The sequence below is a fragment of the Neoarthrinium moseri genome (assembly GCF_022829205.1).
Source record: "Neoarthrinium moseri strain CBS 164.80 chromosome Unknown scaffold23_Wmoseri_CBS_16480, whole genome shotgun sequence".
Taxonomy (NCBI): Eukaryota; Fungi; Ascomycota; class Sordariomycetes; order Amphisphaeriales; family Apiosporaceae; genus Neoarthrinium; species Neoarthrinium moseri.
In genome coordinates, this window is record NW_026055137.1 from 404,209 (window position 1) to 423,603 (window position 19,395).

At 52.1% G+C, this 19,395-nt stretch overlaps 3 protein-coding genes across 3 annotated transcripts; 2 read left to right on the forward strand and 1 right to left on the reverse strand.

Annotated features, from left to right (window-relative positions):
* Window positions 1-3,293: 3,293 nt before the first annotated feature.
* On the forward strand, window positions 3,294-5,822 carry JN550_006612 (uncharacterized protein; the record flags this gene model as incomplete). Its single annotated transcript, XM_049318370.1, has 1 exon — window positions 3,294-5,822. One exon carries the CDS (start codon window positions 3,294-3,296, stop codon window positions 5,820-5,822), a length of 2,529 nt encoding a protein of 842 aa, XP_049171500.1.
* Window positions 5,823-7,459: 1,637 nt separating this feature from the next.
* Window positions 7,460-8,413, reverse strand: JN550_006613 (uncharacterized protein; the record flags this gene model as incomplete). Its single annotated transcript, XM_049318371.1, has 1 exon — window positions 7,460-8,413. One exon carries the CDS (start codon window positions 8,411-8,413, stop codon window positions 7,460-7,462), a length of 954 nt encoding a protein of 317 aa, XP_049171501.1.
* An 8,619-nt stretch (window positions 8,414-17,032) lies between these two features.
* JN550_006614 (uncharacterized protein) lies at window positions 17,033-18,196 on the forward strand (the record flags this gene model as incomplete). The annotated part of the gene is made up of 2 exons (XM_049318372.1): window positions 17,033-17,083; window positions 17,336-18,196. The coding sequence occupies 2 exons, from the start codon at window positions 17,033-17,035 to the stop codon at window positions 18,194-18,196; spliced, it is 912 nt and encodes a 303-aa protein (XP_049171502.1).
* Between the last annotated feature and the right edge of the window lie 1,199 nt (window positions 18,197-19,395).

Genomic DNA, 19,395 nt, shown 5'->3' on the forward strand with positions numbered 1-19,395 from the left:
GTCCCACTCCTGTTACGACCTAGGAAAATTTTGAGGTGGCAGTGGCAGCGGTGCCCAACTTGCCGCGACGACGTGCCGCCCGGATTTCAGTACTAAGGTACAGACTCTGACTGCCAGACGCACAGCAGGCATGTAGAAACTGAGAACCTCGTATGCAACACCTCCTGGCACAGGCAGACCATCACACAGGACGTAGATATACACCTGCGCGACTCCCAGTTGAGAGCCAATCATGTACTGACGGGTCTTCTTCTGGGGGGGGCAACACCATTTGAGACAGACTGCGGGACAACCATGCTTGATTGGCTCAGCACCATGGGTTTCCGTGGCTGGTTGCATATGCCGAAGACACAACGACCCTGGGGACCGCCTCTCCTACACTACCTCGGTATTGTATCGAACCCTACCAAAGTACACGTTGTAGCATACTGGTCGATTCATTGTGGCCCGTCGAAGTTGCCTGGCTTTGCAAGTTGTTGAACTTTCCAACCGTGATCGTGTTGTGCAGTTGCTGTGTTGTGTGCTGTTTATGTAGTCTAAACATTCTGGCACTTCCGTGATCCGATAAACCTGTACAGTACGAAGAAATGGCAGCCCAACTGCCGGATCGTCAGCTCTCTAGCACTAAGGGTACTCCTCGAGCTTGCAAGACGCGACAAGACTATCGCAGGGGACCAAAGCAATCCACTATGCGATTTGCGCTGAGATTATACAGGTTCAACCCTGGAGCCGAACAACACGGCACCATCACAAACCCCCTGTAGCCCTGCACATAGTAGCTCTAGTGCTGGGGGCCCACGACTTGCGCAGCCCCCGAACGGATGCCACCATTCCACTCCAGTCAACCGTTGTTGCATGGTGACCACGATCGCTCTCCTGTAGTGGGTTCCTCGAGACTGCCAATGTTTTGTTATAATTTGCACCTTGCCAAATGCACTCTCTAGCTGCAAAGGGAGTTTAATTGGCGTCTCTACCGCCAACTTGCCCGGGTTATTACTGACAATCGTGCCCATCATCCCCTTGACCATCTCGACATACCTACCACCCTCGTTGCCGATCCAGGGACGGTTCAACCACGATCTTTTCGCTGCATCCTGAACCTGCATGAGGCAATTGGCTGGGGGCCGTCGAATCGAAACGATATAAGCTTGCAGCGACAACATACCGGCGCCTTCAATCCGACCGCGTACAAAGTCTCGTGCACTCCCGGAGAGTCGACAGCCTCGTACCCTCAGCGCGAGAACTCATTCGGCCCGTCGAAACATCACATTGGAGAAACCAACACTGTCTTGGAGAAGCAGGCGACCTACATCCGGCACGAAGCCTTGTTACAGTGTAGACCCCCCGAACAGAGGCCGCATCGCCGCATTCATCAGTCGGTATAGAGGGGATCAACTAGCCACCATTTCGATTACTCTTTCGTTTCGTATAACGCCACGGCTCTGGCAGCTGTTTTCATTGCTACTGCAGTCAGGCTGGTTCCGAATCAAGGTGAGTTTGGCAATCAAATGCGTTTCAGCCTTCCTGCAAAACACAGCCCGGCCTCTGGGGTTGTGAATAATACCCTTGGCTGTCTCAACTCTACGCCGGTGCATATCCATACCTAGCGTGGGAGGAAGAGACGAGGGCAGCGTTCATGTCGTGTAACCCTTTCACACGTTCTCGCCTACTCGAGCAGCCGCAGCAGCCGGGACCCGGTCAAGATGGCGGCCTATCGCATTTCAGTATGCTGGGGATGGCAGGATGGCGTGAGAACAATTCCCTTCCCGATTTGGTCGATTGCCAGCAGAGTGCACAAGCGGGCGTACTCGTTTGAAAGGAACATGTTTCCGGGTCCTGGCGTGGGGAAGCGGGGGTGAAATGCTCTCCTCGGCGCTCACCAGACTGACGGCTGATACTGGCATATGAATTTCTCTACGTTTTGCTCGGCTTCCCATGGGCCCGAATGAAGCACATGATCGGTCCCGAGGCTAATCCACATGTGCTTTCCAGTATACGCCGTTGCGACCGTTGATTAGCTTACGGGAGCTGAACACTAAGACGGGAACTCTGAACTTTATACTATCTGCATTCCCTTGCATGGCAAACCGCCACTCGTGATTGGAGCTTCATCTCATTCTTTCAAAAGCGAGCGCCGAACGCACGACTCTGGGTATCAACTCTCACCGGCTCATGCAAGGGTCAGATCTGACTCTGACGCGACCGGCATCGGGTCAGCCTTGATCGCGAATTATAGCGTTCGCTGCTACTCAGTCATTCGCAACAGCCGATATTCCCCATCCTAAGTTACTACTTTTCAGTCGTCAATATCGAAAACAGACTGCAAGCCATTATCGATAATCGACGCGCGTTCGAGAAGTGGAGGTGTGCATTTTTAGAACACACTGCAAAGACGAAAGCTGCACAGGTCAGGAATATCTGGTGCCAAGGTCTGCATCCAATAGTCCGGCGGGCCGTCGTCTGGTTGGAGACAAAGTCGTCCACTGAGAACCGGTGATTGATCCGGTCGTGCTGCCATCTTCAGCCGCCTCGCATACGGCAACAGCTATAGCGACAGACACAGCGTAGCAGTATCACGACCTGCACCACAGCCGGAAGTCGACGTCTGTTGGCTGTACTGCTGTGTTCGCAATATTAAGCAATTCCCAGCAAACTGTCACCACGCGGTTGGGCAATCTCGGCACGCATCAATTTTCCAGGCTGACACGTCTTGTCACCAGGCTTCGTCTTCGCTTCCTGATTAAAATTCCAGAAGCGAGAGAGCTAGCTGCATGACAAGATTAACACATCGCCTCTTCTCTCTATTCACCCATTGAGCCGGGACTGGCTGCAGCCAGCGAGGATTTGCCAGGGAGGGCTGATCGGAGCAACCCTCAGAGTTGCACCAATCTTCCGGCAGGGCACACCCCTACCCCGGTTCGTATACCCTGGTCCCCGTTTTTGGCCTTACCCCCCGGACCTCACGCATAACACTCCATAGTGGATTCACCAGGGTGTTCCACCACTCTTGTCACGCCCAGCTTTCAATCATTCGACCCTCTCTTAAATCCTTCACTATCCCTTACCAGGAATTACACAGTGTTATAGAGGTGGCCCGTTCTGTCCCCCGCACATTCTCCTTGCATTGTTTTCATACCCTCGAAGACGCGCTCTGTGACAAGAGCACGTCCCGACGATTCAACTGCTCGAGGATTCCGAAATATTGAAGGGGAAGGGATAACCAACTTTGTCGCGGATCCGGACACAACGCGGAATTCGTCTGACACAGGCCCTCGCATTCAAACTTACACAACATGTGGTCGCCACTCCCTGTGTACTCGGTCCCTAAGGGGAAGCGGCGGAATCTTCCCAAGGGCACGCCCTCAAAACCACCCGTTTCAGGTGTTCCGGCAACGGCTTCCTCTAGCGGTTCGGCACCAAACAAATTATTCCAGAGCTTTAGTGAGTTGCTGGACCCGGCAATGGATGGACCGCCGTCGCCAGAACGTATCAGAGCCCTCACTTCACAGATGCGGAGGACTTCCTTGGCAGAGACACATCAGAGTCACCAGACAAACTCATCAGGCTCGTCAATGATGTCGACAACATCGGATAGGCCGTCATGGGAGCATGGTCCAGAGAACCTGACGGTTTCAAGGAGGTCGTCACAGCGCTCTATTTCAGGCGGCATGCCTCCGCGAGAGCGGCCAGAAAGTGTTCAGATATTTGGAAAGACTCTCTTCAACCGTAAAGGTAAACTGCGCAGAGAAAGCAGTGACCAAGGCTCGTCAAATAGCTCCTTGCATTCGGCTGAGGTGTCTACAGACCCCAGCTCGTCGACTTCCAAGGATCAGAACTTCTTAAATGCTGTCGCTGGCTTCACCAGACGGAGGACAAATACCCTCGATGACGGCCCACAGCAGAGAAAGCTGCAGATTTCTGGTCCTTATAATTTCCAGCATCTTGCGCACACTGAAAAAGACAATGTTGCAGGGAAAAGTCGAGTCAATCATGCGGAGCCAGCACCGGTCTTCTCAGAGATACGATACGGCCGAAGACCAACTGATCCCTCACTAAGGGGAATCCAGGCGGATGACATGCTTGCTAATGTCCATCCTGGGCATTATACTCTACAACAAGATCCGTGTGCAGGTTTCCACGCCTCACATGATGTTGAGCCTACAGCACGCCCCGACATCGAGCGGATGAGACCACAGCGAGCTTCTCCTCCGCCTGTACCGATGCGCTCGATGAAGCGAACCCAGTCCGAGGACCAGATCCGCGTTGCTCCGCCACGCCCACCGAGATCTCCAACACAGCAAGGGTTTGCCCCCTCGATTGACCCTCCACCGCGAAAGTCCAGTCGAGGATCGGTGCAACACGGTGGCTTCAATGGATTGGGTACTATCAACGTGGACCAGCCAATTACTGGGTTCGGACTTCGGCAGCCAAAACCTATAGTGTGGCCAGCCTTGCCAGAGACATCTGCGCCATTTATTGATGGTGCAGCTGCTCAGCAAAGCTTGCCTGGGCCAAGTAGGAGGTTTTCCCATGCCATCACCACGCCGGATGATGCTGCGTGGCCCCTCGCGGTAGAACCGACTGCAACGGCTCTGCCAGATGTACCTGAGGAGGAAGAAAACCAGGGTATCTCTCGGTCGCGTATCAGTGTCGCCAGCAACTCCTCCTCGCTGCGGGGAAGCATGTCCGTTCCGTTGCTTCGCCAGATAACGCACTCACAGGCGGCACCAACTGTGCGACCACCAAGCAATGCATCTGATACATTGGGCAGGTTTGACTTGTTCGCTGCACAACGGGCCCTGCGCGCCAGCGCAGAGGACAGTGAATGCGAGGAGCTTCCCAACGAAACATGGGAAGACGACATTGATTATTGCTACGAACACGAGGCCGAAGCCGATTGTGACTACGCCTGGGAGCGACCCTCGTGTGACTTTGAACGAGAGGATATTCGGGACAGCCACACTCTTGGCCATGCTGCTTTGAGGTACCCAAGTCACGGCTCTGGCTCGACAGATCTGCTGTCTCCTCCCGGACAAGACGACGTCCCTGCGCTCAGCCCCGTGAGCCAGATCTCAGACGGGACTCAGCAGGAAGCCAAGACACCAACGGTGTCCGTACTCCCCGTTACATCGAACTTTTCCCTCCCCAGAAGAGACAGCTCTGCTTTGCTCACTCGTGGCCACGCCAGCAAAATATCTGGCGCTGAGAACTTGAAGGAATACCAGGAGTTCAATCTCTCACCATCCCTTTTGATTCCGAACGACTATCATCAACAGATGCTTCTCTACGAAAGAGAGGCGTTACGCGAGGAGGACGAGGATCTTTACGTGGCACCACTGTCGCCATCTGGAACACACTTTGCCAAATCAGCAATGTCTCTCCATGCTCGTTCAAGCGCATCGACCACAGACTCTATGATGTCAGACCAATCAGGCTCAAGTCGTCACAAGTCGACAACATCAACATCGACCACATTGACTCGCTGGACAAACAGCACAGCATGCACTATTGACGGATGGCAACCATCTATCTTGGAGAAGGATTACGCCGCTTGCAACCTGGAAAAATTCGCCGTCGACCCTTTGCCCGAGATGGACGAGAGCCGCTTCGCGCGTGACGTCAGTCGTGAAAGACACTCCCGTGCACAATCCCATGCCGACGTGCTTCTCGTGAAGTCCAGCTCCGAAACAACTATGGCTCACCACAACAAGCCCATGAGAGAGACCGTAGGCTCTCGCCGTCGTGCTAAAACTACGAGCAGAAGTCATAACCAAGCCCCCGCGCTTGCCCTTTTTCCACCTGTGATGGAAAATCGCATCTAGTAAGATGCACTGCTACCATACTATATCATTTTGTCTACTCGACAGTGGTTACTATGCCACCCCCGCACATTGTCTTTTATTTGTTTTCATGGAGGAATTCTTGTATATGGAGAAATTGGAAGCGTGGTTCGCAATCCCATCGTTACCGAAGCGCGCTGTATAGACTGGCTGGACAGCTCCTCGATTTCTTAGACTTGACCGGGTGGTCCTCGTCTGTCGCTACAAAGGGTCCGAAAAAATTTCCTTTGTCATGGATAGATGGGACGGACGGTGGGCATTGGACCAGGTTCAGAAAAGGCTTGGAACGGGATCATATGGGAACTGGGATGGCTTCCCCGGGTATGGGGGGCTACTATATTCTGATTCTGCAACGACTGTATGACAACACATCAACAACCCAAGTTGCATACAATCGGCTGGGTTGATTAACTCCGCTGCTGCCGACCTCGTGTCGGCAGCAGCGTGCTTGTACCACTAAGCATGTCTGTTGCTGCTGGTCACTTACAGGTCTGGTGTACCGGATTGAACATTTACATAGATATACGGTATCACCCACATTGGCGGCTTCTAGGCACGCCGAATGATAATAGTATATGGCGATCGGTCTTTGAGCATTGACAGTCAATATCAATACCAAAATTTGTTTAAATTTGTTATCGTGACTTTTTGGAACATCACTTTTGGTAGTTGCTTGGTTACGTGTAGTGCTCGAGTCATAATCTAGAGATACACTCAGTTTGTTGTGGACCAACAGTCTGCGATTATTCACAAGTCCACCATACCTTATAATTATTTGATAGAAGTTGTTCATCCCAGATTCTATATTGGTCTAGGATTACCTGTTATTCATGTTGACTCTCACGCGAGTGCTTCTTGTTGAAGAATCAACAAGGTGCCAAGATTCATACTCCCAGAACGCCTAATCACGGACTGTCTTGGGCATTGGGGGTAAGAAACTGCCGTTCAGGGAATACCATGGCATGACCTCGTGGGTTTGGTTGCGGAATCACGCAACCCAGGCAATAGATATTTCAATCTGGTGAGCCCGCCATATTCGATCTTAAAGATAACCTACTGGATGATCGTACGTGAAGAGATAGTCTAGAAGGTCTATTAGGACTGGACGGCCCCAGAGAGTTTTTAAGTATATTGTACCTGAACCGGGAAACAATCGTGCCCATGTCTGACTCCATTACGCTTCGGTATTGTTGCAACTTCCAAGCAGCCATTGTCAGGATATACGGCGAACCATGTTCAGTACTGGCTCAGGCTGTTGGGGGAGTATCTCCAGTTCGTTACCAGAGCCGATCATTGCCGGATGTCATGTTATCTTTCGGCCTTTTACCATTTGTGCGGCACTGGGTTACGTATTTAATCTTCGTACTCATTGGTCATTCACGAAGAGTTGTACGAAGACTAAGGCAAAGTGTTGGCTGCGACGACTTAAAGTCGTCAACAGGTATATTCACAGCACGAAGCTCTCTAATATATATACAACGAAGTAAGTCCAGCAAACGAAAATGGGCTTTCCAAGTCTAGCTTGACCGTAATGAAACTCCTCAACAATGCGTACAATATGCCCTCCTATCTTCTCACGACACTATCCCGAAGGACTGAAATCTAGCGAAACCATGAGCTTAGTTGCGGACAGAGCGGCGCTTCTTCTTGAGGCAAGGCTTCTTGGTAGGCGAAGCCGGGGCAGAGGTGGCAGCAGCGGCGGTTGTGCTGGCGGAAGCGGCACCGGTGGTGGTAGGCTTGACCGAGGTGGCCAGGGTGGTCGGGGTAGCGGCAGCAGAGCTGGAGGCAACCTTGGTAGCCGACGCAGTGGCGGCAGCGGAGGTAGGAGCGGAGCTGGAGCCGGAACCGGCGCTGGCAGCATCCCAAACCTTAGGGCCGGGAATGGTGTAGGAAGTGAAAGAACCGTAGAGGTTGAAGACAACACCGGGGTCGCTGTCGGTGTAGCCGCCGGGGAGGGCGAAGTTCTCACTGGGGGTGGCAGAGCCAGAGCCAGTGATCTCAACTTGCACGCAAGAAGGGTAGAACTGGGCACCACGGGCCGAGTTTGCGCTGTAGGCCGTGTCGCCCTCGTGGAGGCCGATGATCTCCTGGCGGATCATGTACTTGCCAGCGGCCAGTGCAGATGGGACGGTGAACGCCTTCTTGCCGCCGTTGGTGATCAGCTTGTCAACAGCCCACGAGGAAGAAGCAGAGTCGTAGCCCTCCTCGTCAATCTTAGTCCAGATGGAGCCAGTGCCATCCATGCCGTCGGTGTAAGGGGCGATGTAGGTGATGATCGGGCCCTTGTGGGAGGCGGCAATGATGTCGTCGTTCCTGTTGTCATGGAACCACTCGAATTCGACCTCATCGCCGGCGGCAATGGGCAGGAACTCCTTGACGGCAGTGCTTCCGGCAACGTTGCAAGCAAGGTCGGCCGACTTCAGGTCCTTGACGGGGTTGTTGTTCGGGGGGGTTCGGATGTAGACGCTACGTCCATCACCCTGGTCGACACCGTTGATCCAGGCACCGTACATACGGGTGTGGGCTGCAACACCGCTGGCCAAGGCCAGAGCAGTAACTCCAGAGTAACGCATTTTTGGCAGAGATATAGGGATATTGTTGGAATTGTTTTGCTGTTGTCGGTTGGTCGGGACCTGTAAGTGAGTTGAATTGAATAATGAATGTCAGAAAAGAATGAATGGCACTGCCAAAGAGCGTGAAACAAGAGAGTGAATTGAAATCTGCTGGACAAGCTTGTATCGAAGAGATCGAGAGGACGGCATCTGGGAAGCCATCCCCAACACTACTTATACACATGATCCTCACGCTGCGGCCGTCCACGCTGGGTTGGGCCAGGGGCAATGAGGCTCACCTGCATGCCCACGATTGTCGGGCCCAATATGGACGCTGGTGGAGAGTAGCTAGCGCCAACGGTCGTGAATAGATGAGGTTGATATTAGGGAGGGCGACTCTGGACCAGGGTTGGGCGCCCCCTGGATCCAGCGGCGCGTTTCGTTTTGCGCCCAGAACGGCGAGCAAAGGTGGGCGGAACCAGGTTTGGGGCCATCTCCAGGCCGCACAGGCTCGGTTGGCCCCATTTTTTGCCCCGGCCCCCGGCAATCTCGACCGAAACCGCCAAGAGCCAAATTCCACTACAACCCTTTAAAGCTCGGGGGAGACGCCCTTTCGCAGTATGGCGCCGAGCTGAAAACTTGGGATGCGCTTTGCGAGCGAGATTGTCCACATTATGTCGAATATTTCTTCCGTTGTTGGGTTATCCCTTGGTGCTGACTGCTGCGAATCTCCGGCGGAACAGGGCGGCCAATAGAAGTACATGTGCCTCACAGAGTGTCTAGGTATAAGTCATGTATGAAGTGGGCACAAGTACGTGTAGATGTTGAATCCGCGACCGCTTCCCAGCAGCCAGGTTCGTCATGTTTCCCTTTATGTGGTTGAGAAACAAAAAACAGATGATTGATGAGATGCTAGGATCATGCAAGGGCCCCGACACTGATTATCGTTATGGGTGTAGGCGAGATGGGCGGCTCGCCGCAACCCCCCTGCAGTCGTTGGGCGGTGGAGCCTCACACTTCAGACGACGCTTGCTTCTGGTTGATCGACTCTTCTGCTTGGCATGTCAGGGCGAAACTCATCAGTAAGCTGTCCCATACCATAGTGGACTTCCCCGAGAATATGACGTGGTAGTGATCGGCTGGTACCGAGGCCCTGGTTAAGGACAGTCCAATAGCAGTAGTATTGTCACCGCAGATGGCTGTCTAGATGAGACGGCTGAGCCGCTGGTCAACACCATTGTCATGCAAGGAAATGGGGCCATGGGCAAATTTTGGCCGCCGCTGATGTTCTAGTCGCTACCACAGGACGTTCTACGGTCAGTGGATTTCCCGGTAAATTTCTCCTATCGACTAGTCGCTCGTGGCGATATCGAACCGAGATGACGTGAATTGTCACTGGGGCTTTCCCGACGGTGAACTGATCATGCTCCGAGTGTGTTCTGCCTAGAGACAAAGAACCTTGGCCAAAGTGAAGCGATGCGGTCTACTCACCAGGGCTTAAAGCGCCTTATGACTAGACCACGTACCTTACCTGTGACGATAATTGACTGGCTTGTGATTGAGTAAGCAGTTGGCGATGCGTTCAGCCAGAGCCAGGCCTCCCATGATCTCTTTGGTGTTTCAGAATCCCGCTGGATAGGCGGGGTGGCGACGATATTTGACATGTGCTGAGTGGCATGGATCCAGTGCTTCTGGCCGTCTTTAAACCTCCAAGGGATGCTTCAACTCTCCTATGTATTCTTCACATCGTCCCGTCGAGTCTATTCCCAGACAGTGGGACACTTACAAGACTGAGCCTGCATGAAAGGCATTGTTACGGGTTGATCATCGGTATATGCGGCATTTTGGCCAAACGACGAGGTAGAACAGGGCGGCATCATCTTTCGGCCCCGGGTATGCTTAGTTCCGCTGGCGACTGGTTTGCTTGGAAGCTTCTTCCGTTCGCTATCTAATGTGGATCACCACACTCTGCCTACGACTAAAACAGCAGATTAGGACGGCAAAGGCCTCGGGACGAGTTCAATGGTGAGCTGGTCGTTACTCAACATAACTCACCTTTTAAGTTGTCTCATCAGTTCCCAAGAGCTAGATGATGATGCCTAGCATGTGGCCTCCATGATGCGCAAGGTTATATTCACCCTCCAGCTTCTGGGCACGTACATGTCCAGCATTGATCTTGCTTGATTAGTATACACGTAGTAATAACACGATTTTCGAGTGCCAATGTATCCACTAGAGTTGTGATTATCGCACACAACGCCAAGAGCTGTTGACGGCAATTATGAGCCTTGTGGCGTGTTGAGCGGTGAAAACTTGATTGAATAGGAGTTCGATGACATGTCATGGTCAATCGCTAGATGAGTCCTATGTGGGTCGGGCTGGACTTTTCTTGTGAACAAAGTAATTGGCATGGGCATGGAGGTCGTGGTTCGGCCGAAAATGGTGAACGATGGTAGAGCGAACGGCGAGGTGGAATTTATTCTAGAGAAATCAACAGAGGGGAATTTCGAGTAACATAGTAGTCTCAATGAAGATCGATTCACACACTAGTAGCCACTCATTACGGTGAGCGCTCTTTCATCTGATGAGTCCTTCTATGTGCTTGGGTACGTTTGGGATCTGCGCACTAGATTCCGTTTGAGTTAGACAATCTAACCATTGTGGGATGCAGTTGTATTAATGCCACCTTTATAAACAACTTTTGACCATTGAAGACTGGTACGCAAGTGTAGGAAGTCAATATGCATATATGCAGAAGGATAGGTCTAGTGATCTCCAATCTCAGTGTTGACAAAATCTTATTATCAGACTACCTCAGGCTTACGTATAATAGCAGATCTCCCTGATGATGTGACCGGTGTACATATACTTTCCGCCGAAGTAAGATTGTAATGCACTTTGGGTTTATAAGTCCTCACGGCTGCACCAAAGGGGGGGATTTGCAAGACTCTACCGAGAGGGACCCGGCGAGGTTGAACGGCTTCTCGGTCAAGTCTGGCACCGTGACGTGCTATCTCCTGGCTATATGATGTTAGATCCTTGATTTCATAACGGGGGCGCCGTGGAGCAGCTGTAGTTTCTGAAGGAGGTAAGAGAGTTTTCGGATACTGCTTGACTTTAGATGTGACTCTAATCTGACAGGATATTAGAGATCTAGTGAAGGATGCTGTCGTATCGAGATTCCTAGAATTCCGCGGCCATCTGCAGACGTATCTTTGTAAACCTACTCACTAACGGACCAAGTCTGCCAAGTCATGGAAATCCCAATTTCAGCATGACAGTCACTCTGGAGCTCTTCTGGTGCTGCAAGAAGGCTTTCTGATACCTTACTCTGTTAATTTCTCGAAGCTGGCGCGCTCTTCGGCAATATTCTCGTGTCAATCATAGAATAGCCTTCAGTCTCATACTGCCGAGGAAAGTGGTACGCGCTGTAATTCCTGCCGTAATGATAGCATATATAATATTAAAGAACATTCCTTATGTTGGCGCAGAACAGATCAAAGTGGCGGTGCTTCTATCGCGTACGCTACGACGTCTTCTATCGAGTTGTAGCAGCTCTGTAGATACGAGCCTGTCAATGGCTGAGAAGATCGGTCTGCTTTTCATATTAGTCGCGAACCCATACCTATAACTCACGATTCAGCAATGACGATGCCCTCTTATTGAAAATAGTGTGCCCATGTAGTAAATTGGTGTCAGGGAGCATAGTATCTGTGGTGGAAGATATAGATATTCATTGAATGCATGTCATTGAAGACTGTCATTAAAAGGTTTGTCATCTGCAGAAATTCCACTTAGAGGTGGCTGAAAGAACCTTTGAGGGTATCAAGACCGACAATTTCGGATCCGTCAATCGCGAAATGATTAAGCGGTGCCAATACGAGGAAAATATTCACGAAATTCGATATACAATAGCCAGTATCAAGTTGAATCCATAGTCAGAATAAAGTGAATTAGATGGAATCGTAAATGATAGGTGCTTCAGTCACCTTAGCCAATGCTCAGATCTTTTGGGGTTTCGTCTAGATAGGCGAACATAGGAAACCCTCTATTGGCGCCTTGTCTACACAACTGCAACTCAGCACTGGGAAATCGAATGGGCGAATCTCGGCTTGGGTCACCAGGCATATCACCAATGATGACCATCGAGTTCGAGGACACATTCAAAGAGCTAGTGTACTTCGGGATTTAGCAAGTATGGTGAAGCCATGATGTGACCCTGACCCAACTCCGTACTCTCTTCCGAGTCCGAATCCGAGCCGGGGTCACGAACGTCGTAGCAGGGGGCACGGATGTAGGCTGTGACAGTGCCCTATTCGGCGCTTCACGAGCCTACCACCTGAAACACTGTAGGCTAACCCCTATGAAAGCCTTTAAGAAATCCTCCATTGTTATCAACTGAGATGTAGCTTGATATGCCCCGGAGAGTTACCACAGATGCTAGCAAGCCTAGCAAATCCTTCGTCCTTTCTCTCTACTGCTCCCTGGACTATTGCTCAGCCACTTAAAAATGCAGGGAATTTTCCGGAGAGAAAAGACACTGGCTGACAGCCACTTGGCTTCAAATAATGGAAAGTATAAGGACAGTCGGCACAACATGAATCCCGCCGGAGCTTGACTAGACATTACCAAGACCGATCGACTTTCGCGACACGGACCCCATCATTTTAATGGGAAATATAAGCCTAATCAACATAGTCCCTTCTATTCGGTACTTCGAAAGCCCCGATGAGTGGTGTGATAAGCGCCTGGAAGCCATCATCCAATCCCAGTGCACGACTTTCCCCTAAACGCGCTGGAGAATGGTTCCGAATGCCGTCTTCTCATGCATATCTCAAGGATGCAGAACATGGGAACTGGAAACTAGCTGGGTTAGTGGACCTTAACGCTGGTCCCAGCCACGGACGGAGATGATACCCTGTATCATCACATCATGGGCCAAAGAACGTGCGACAGCATTGGCTTGAACATAAATAGACTTATGACCAAAGGCTTCTAGAAGTCTGGCCATTGGCTCGGGCACTTGACAGAAGGTTTTCGTCTACACCGGGATTGCCAATATTGTGCCGACGCCTTTTTGCAGGGAGACCATGCATAGACATAGAGGGGGGTGTATTGGTCGCTGGGCACATGACAGACGCACATATCACTGCGGACGGGATAACAAGGATCGGCAGGCAAATGAGGCCTGACAATCCAACAATATTGAGGTAGCAAGCAAGGCAGGAGCGCTACGATGGCGAATCGGGGACGGCGCCACTTTGCCGCGGTCCCGAGGAAGGACGGCTATATTTGTATTTGCGCCTATAGCAGTCTGTCTCCATCCTGTACTTTGCTGCACGAGGTCATACTCTCCTGGTTGCATTGGCCTGGAGAGGTTATAGGTGAAATTGAGGGGTAGGCAAGGAGAACCTTCCGCAAGGCCATGATGGGCTGCGCCGCAACATGCTGAAGCGAATCATCGTCTGAGCTCTTGTGAGCCATTCAGAAAGCTCCCCCAGGACTAGAACATATCCTCGGGGTTAGGGGGGCAATTATGAAGCTGAGCACGGCGCGGGCGAACCTGAGAGTGACGACACTGGGCTTGTGACAAGGGGCGTAGCATGACCTGATACCCCTTGAACCTGGGCGGGATCTGTGGAGACGCAACTGAAGACCATCGGTTGAGGAGAATGCATCCATCGACCCATCCATAGGGCTGGCAACTCCTCTGTTGGTTTGGAGCAGCAATACTCATACGCAGTCTTAGATCCCTCAGCATTGTGTAGTTTAGCAGCTAAATAGAGGTCATCGGGCCCTTCAAAACTTAGCTGCCAAATGGACTCATAGCTGATCGGTATGCTGTCCTATTGCTGTCTCGACCTCAATCGGCACTCAATTCCCTTGCAATAACGAGTGCTGAATTCCGATGCGCGAAGTATACCATCGTGTGACTGAGCATAGTACTATACATTGAGTGCAAGGAACCCACAGGGGACCTACAAAATACTTGCAGCAAGACTCCCTCGGCATTTTGCAGTGACCGGTTTCGCAGAATACTGCCTCGTTTGAATGCGCGGTCCCTCACTTGGAGGAAGAGGATTACCAACTGCCGCCGGTGGTTGCACCCCCCAAAATCCTTCAGATATTCGGATGTGATGTTCACTACTACAAGCTTGTCCCCTTAAAAATGGCTGGTCACAGAAGTCGAAACAACACTCGCACACTGGGTGAAATCCATAGATGCCGACCCAAACGGCATAGCCGGCGGAACCGTGGGCTATGCAGAGCCTCCAGCCAGAGTTGAGGGGTCCAACCATCTGCAAGCTCTTAATACCCGTGGTTGCATAAGGAGTTCGGCACCAAAGCGGCCAGCAGCAATATTGTTACTTGCAAGGTATGGTACTTCTTTTCCCTAGTCAGTTTGCAGCAACGCATCTACCTGGGCAGTTCCGACGGCCTGGATCTCTGCAGGATTTCCAGATCCGCATATGCACATCGTCTGTTGGTAGTCACCTGCGTGGCGGCCATGCCCGAAGAAGTGAGTTTTCCCCTCGAGCCCGTGATTTCCCTCTGGTAACGAATGTGTCTCGGAACGCAAGACTGCCATCTAACCGTACATCTGTGCCACCGATTCGACTTGATTGCCTAGTCGATCGTTGACTGCAGTAAATGCAGTAAAGACGGGCCGAGGCGCTCCCTGTGTCACTGCTTCGGGCATCCTGGTCGTGGGCTGCCGAGTCTCTGTACTACAAACTCGGAGGTCGATCCGACCAGAATTAATCCCTGCCTCTGCTCATTTGAATGCCAATTTGTCTTGCCATGCCCAGGAAGTCGACCCTGGTCAGGTCATGTCGGCTAATGAGCTGAAGAAACCTCTGGAGACATAGGGGGGCATTCATGGTGTGCTTCGGGACAGCATTTGATTTGGTTGACAATACTATCTCCCCCACAGACAGGGGCTGAGATGCAATGACCTTTTCGTCCTGATACCTAGATGCCGCCCCTGCCAACTCCACCCAACCACCATGTAGCACCGGCTGTTGGTGCAGCTCTTTGCTCCTGCATGTGGCCTACATGTTCACACCTGTCGATCGCTCCGCCTTTTCAAGGACGTGGCAATAGAGTTCTCACCCTTTTGGAGGCGGGCATTGACTTTGAACTCAGGCCGTTGGCTGGAGAGTAGCAGCAGGATGCCGCCTGCAGAGTAACCCAAATGGCGGCTTCTCCGAGCTCACTGGCTGCATACTTCTGCCTACGGGCCTACCTAACCACCTCACGCCGTACGGAACAGGAGGGAAAATCGGAAAGACCGGGTTCCCATCATCACGCGCTTGGGCGAATCGGGGCGAGTCTTCGACGCGGAACGGTCCCGGTGGATACCTGGGCTCGGCTTTTGCCATTTCAGTCGAAGCGGCTGGATGGGGATGGTCTGTCCAGTGCCAGGTATCCGCCTGCAGTGCAACCCTTGCCATGTGCTGAATGCGTTTGAAACCGCCCCCAAGGAGAACGTTGGCCACGTTCTTCTGCTTCCCCTGCCTCAGATTCCCACTTGCTCTGAACCATGCGCGGCAGGGGGATCGCGTGGAAAATCTTCCCCGTGGAACTCCGTTGGTAACAGTAACAACTCTGTCGATGTACTCAGCGCTCCGAGTCAACCTCGCGCTGCCTACTTCGCACGCCCGTCCGCGGCACAGAGCCAGACACCCAGAAGATTGTCGAGATACCCTTGCTGACTAGCCCGCGTATGGTAGCTCCGCCAGGACTGGCTCCCAGGAAAGAGAGAGTGGATCTGCTACTGCGTGGGACCTTTGAACATGAACCTATCAAAAAGTCGCAGGGGGTTAGTTAACTGCCGGACTAAACCCTTGAGAGACAAGACCGCGGGTCTTCGCACTAGTTAGTCCCTGTCAAGTGTTGCGGCCGAATGAGCGTCATGTAACCCAGCTCGCCCAATGGTAGGTTGTAATATCTACGCAGACAAGGCCCTATAGCGGTGGGTTTATAATCAACTACCACTTGCCGGGCCCTCGCCCCGGCGAGCTCCACCCATTGTGGTGAAGCGCGGGTTTATCGCACCCTAATGACCTGGCATAACAGCCCAGGTCGAATCATCCACGGCTATGACTGGTTACCGCCGCTGTGTCACGTCCTAGCATGCTGGTTCTCTACAGCACGGAATTCTCAACAGGCAGGGGCGTCTTCTTGACCGGACCAGAGCCAACATGCAGGCTGTGGCATGGCGGTTGCCTCGCAGGGTATCATGCCTGCCGCTACCTTACCATCAGTACATAGCTCTAGGGGGCGTATGCGTTTTGCAAGTTCCAATAAAGGAAGACGGGAAGCACACAGTCTGGACCCTTGGCCTTGCGCCTCGTCACTGCTTCAGTTAGATGGGAAGAACAGCCAGTGACCAAGTCACATCTGCTCCTCTGTTACCCAACTATCAATTTCCGAAAATAGTTCTGAGGGTAGAAAGAACCAGAGCGATACCTAGATATAAGGCTGCAGCGCGTCTTACTCATATCGTCGTTACTCAAAGTATTTGGCACTTGCAATACGACGTGTCGGCAGCTTCGTAGTCGCACACTATAACAGTCTCTAGTGTAATTGGCCAGCAGACTTCCGAAAACACAGACTGGGCTACCTGATCTAGAGGCGATGGCGTACGGCAATCAGCTACTCGACGCCTCCGCCCGCGAATCTCCAGAGGTACGTTCCTCATGATATGAGTCACTGTCGCCTTATTCACAGCAGCAAGCCGAATGAGGCTTGCCGCTGATTTGATGGCCGCCGCAATGTCTTAATATGGCCAGACCTGCATCTCTTTTGGAGAAGCGTGCGATACTTTGCAAGCGTCTTCACGACTCTTGCATATCAATCATGCTGCAGTACGCACGTTCGACAAGAAGGCAAAGGTACGGGAGAAGAGACAGCAAAGCTAACTGGCATGACCTCGCCTAGGTCTCATTATCTGGGTCACTCTCGCCTACAACGCTGGTGGCCACAACAACAGACCATTATCCTGCAACCACGGCACCGTGGTCGAGCTACGCAGCCCCTCAGGGTGCGTCGCCCAGCTCATATGGCGATAGCCTTCCGATGCCAGGCTACGGTTCTGGAGGCGAGTACTACCCGAGTGAGGGAGAATGGTCAAGAGTGCGGAACTCTTTCTCACGCTCACCAGCAGAGGCCTTTGATCTCCCACTGCATGGGGCCTCAAGCGGCGTAGGCTCCCACGGCTACAGCACACCGGGTGACGCGTACAGCTATGCATACCCAAGCGAATTGAACCCTTCAGCAGAGGCGCATCTCTTAGACCATGTCGTCAGCAGCAGCACTAGTCGCACCCGGTCATCGAGGCACCGGGATTCGGTATCCTCCTCAAGATCCAGAAGAGTCAAATACCCTCTCTCGCCACCCAGCGTGTCGTCGTCGACAAAATCTACAACTTCCAAGCTTCGATCCGCCTCGCGGGCCTCGAAAAACACACACCTCAACCCGCCACAGACGGAGGAGGAGCGCAAAAACAGGGCCTCACATAACCAAGTCGAGAAGCAGTACCGGAATCGGCTGAACGCCCATTTCGAGGCACTGCTCAACACTCTTCCAGAGTATATGCGCGGTGGCGACATAGAAGACGAAGAGGGCGACAGAAAGATCAGCAAGGCAGAGGTCCTGGAAATGGCTAGGCGGCACATCACGAGCTTGGAACGAGACTACGCGGCGATCGAGAACGAAAGGGACGAACTGAAAGACACTGTTGAAAGGCTGAAATGGATGTTGACGAGTCGGGGCGACGGCGTCAATGTGAAGGGCCCATGACAAGGTACCCTCAGTTTGTCTGATCCGATGGCAAGCCTTGGTGGGCTAGAGACAAACATGTCCACCAGCAGCCACGGGGTCGGGTGGATTCCGCGGTGCTTGTTTGCCAGTAGGCATGCAGTAATGCAGGAGATATACGGAAGACGGAAGATACACCACGCCCGAAGAATTCAGAGAAAGGAACATATTTGTTATATTCATTGTGACAAACCTGCCTTGCTTTCTCCCCAACCGATTAATCTATGACTGCAGCAAGCGCTGTGGGCACGCTAGATACCACCGGGTCCCTTCCAGTGTAAACATGGAATACGACTGAATGGCATGGCATTGAGTAGAAAACGTCGTGCCTGAAGTTCTGTCTCTGAGACAGACACTTTAATATGAGAAATAATAGGATATTTGGAGATTCATTGCCGTCGTGTGTGAGATTGGGAAAATAAACCCCGATTGGGTCGCATACGTGAAGGATGGATAGCTCTTCATGACGTATCGCAGCATCTGTTTGTCTACTGGTGTTACGAAGGCTGTGGGGTCCTCTTGTAAGACGGAACAGGTGTTTAGTATCCATTTTTGCGTCTGTTCACAACATCGTCACTTGCCACGAAATGCCATCGTCAAGTTTGTTGGTTGTTTGTGCGGCCATAATCTGCCTTTCATGATCTTGCGCACACACAGTCTTTGCTACAGTACAGACACCGAGCCGATTCCGCCGTACCTCTACTTAGTTCAGCGAGCATAGACCAGCATATTTCCAGCGCTTCTCTTAAACTCTTATGAATTAGCCTCTCCGTATGTGTTTGCTTCCCAAGATCTGGACTGCAGGGTGCAAGATCTCACCCGAGATTTAAGAGTCCCTGGCCAAAGCGGGGCGACCGTTGAGGTGCGCCCAAACCATATTGTCGGGTCTGAGGCAAACCAAACATTGCTTATTTCAACCTCAGGTAGTACCTTTATTACTGCCAGCCGCTGAGACTGATAACTTTGTTACATGCTACAGACTGCGTATAATTATCAAGACATCGGGATAAGGCTCCCGATCAAGGCGGGGAAGACACCCTGAGTCGAAGACATATATCGAGTCCCGTCACATAGTTTCGGGACCGTAGTATCGCCCATACTGCATGTTGGAAGTTTTTATTGATTCCGCTCGCTCTGCGACTGGAGCCTAGATTCGCGTGTTTGCATCCTACACCGCGTTC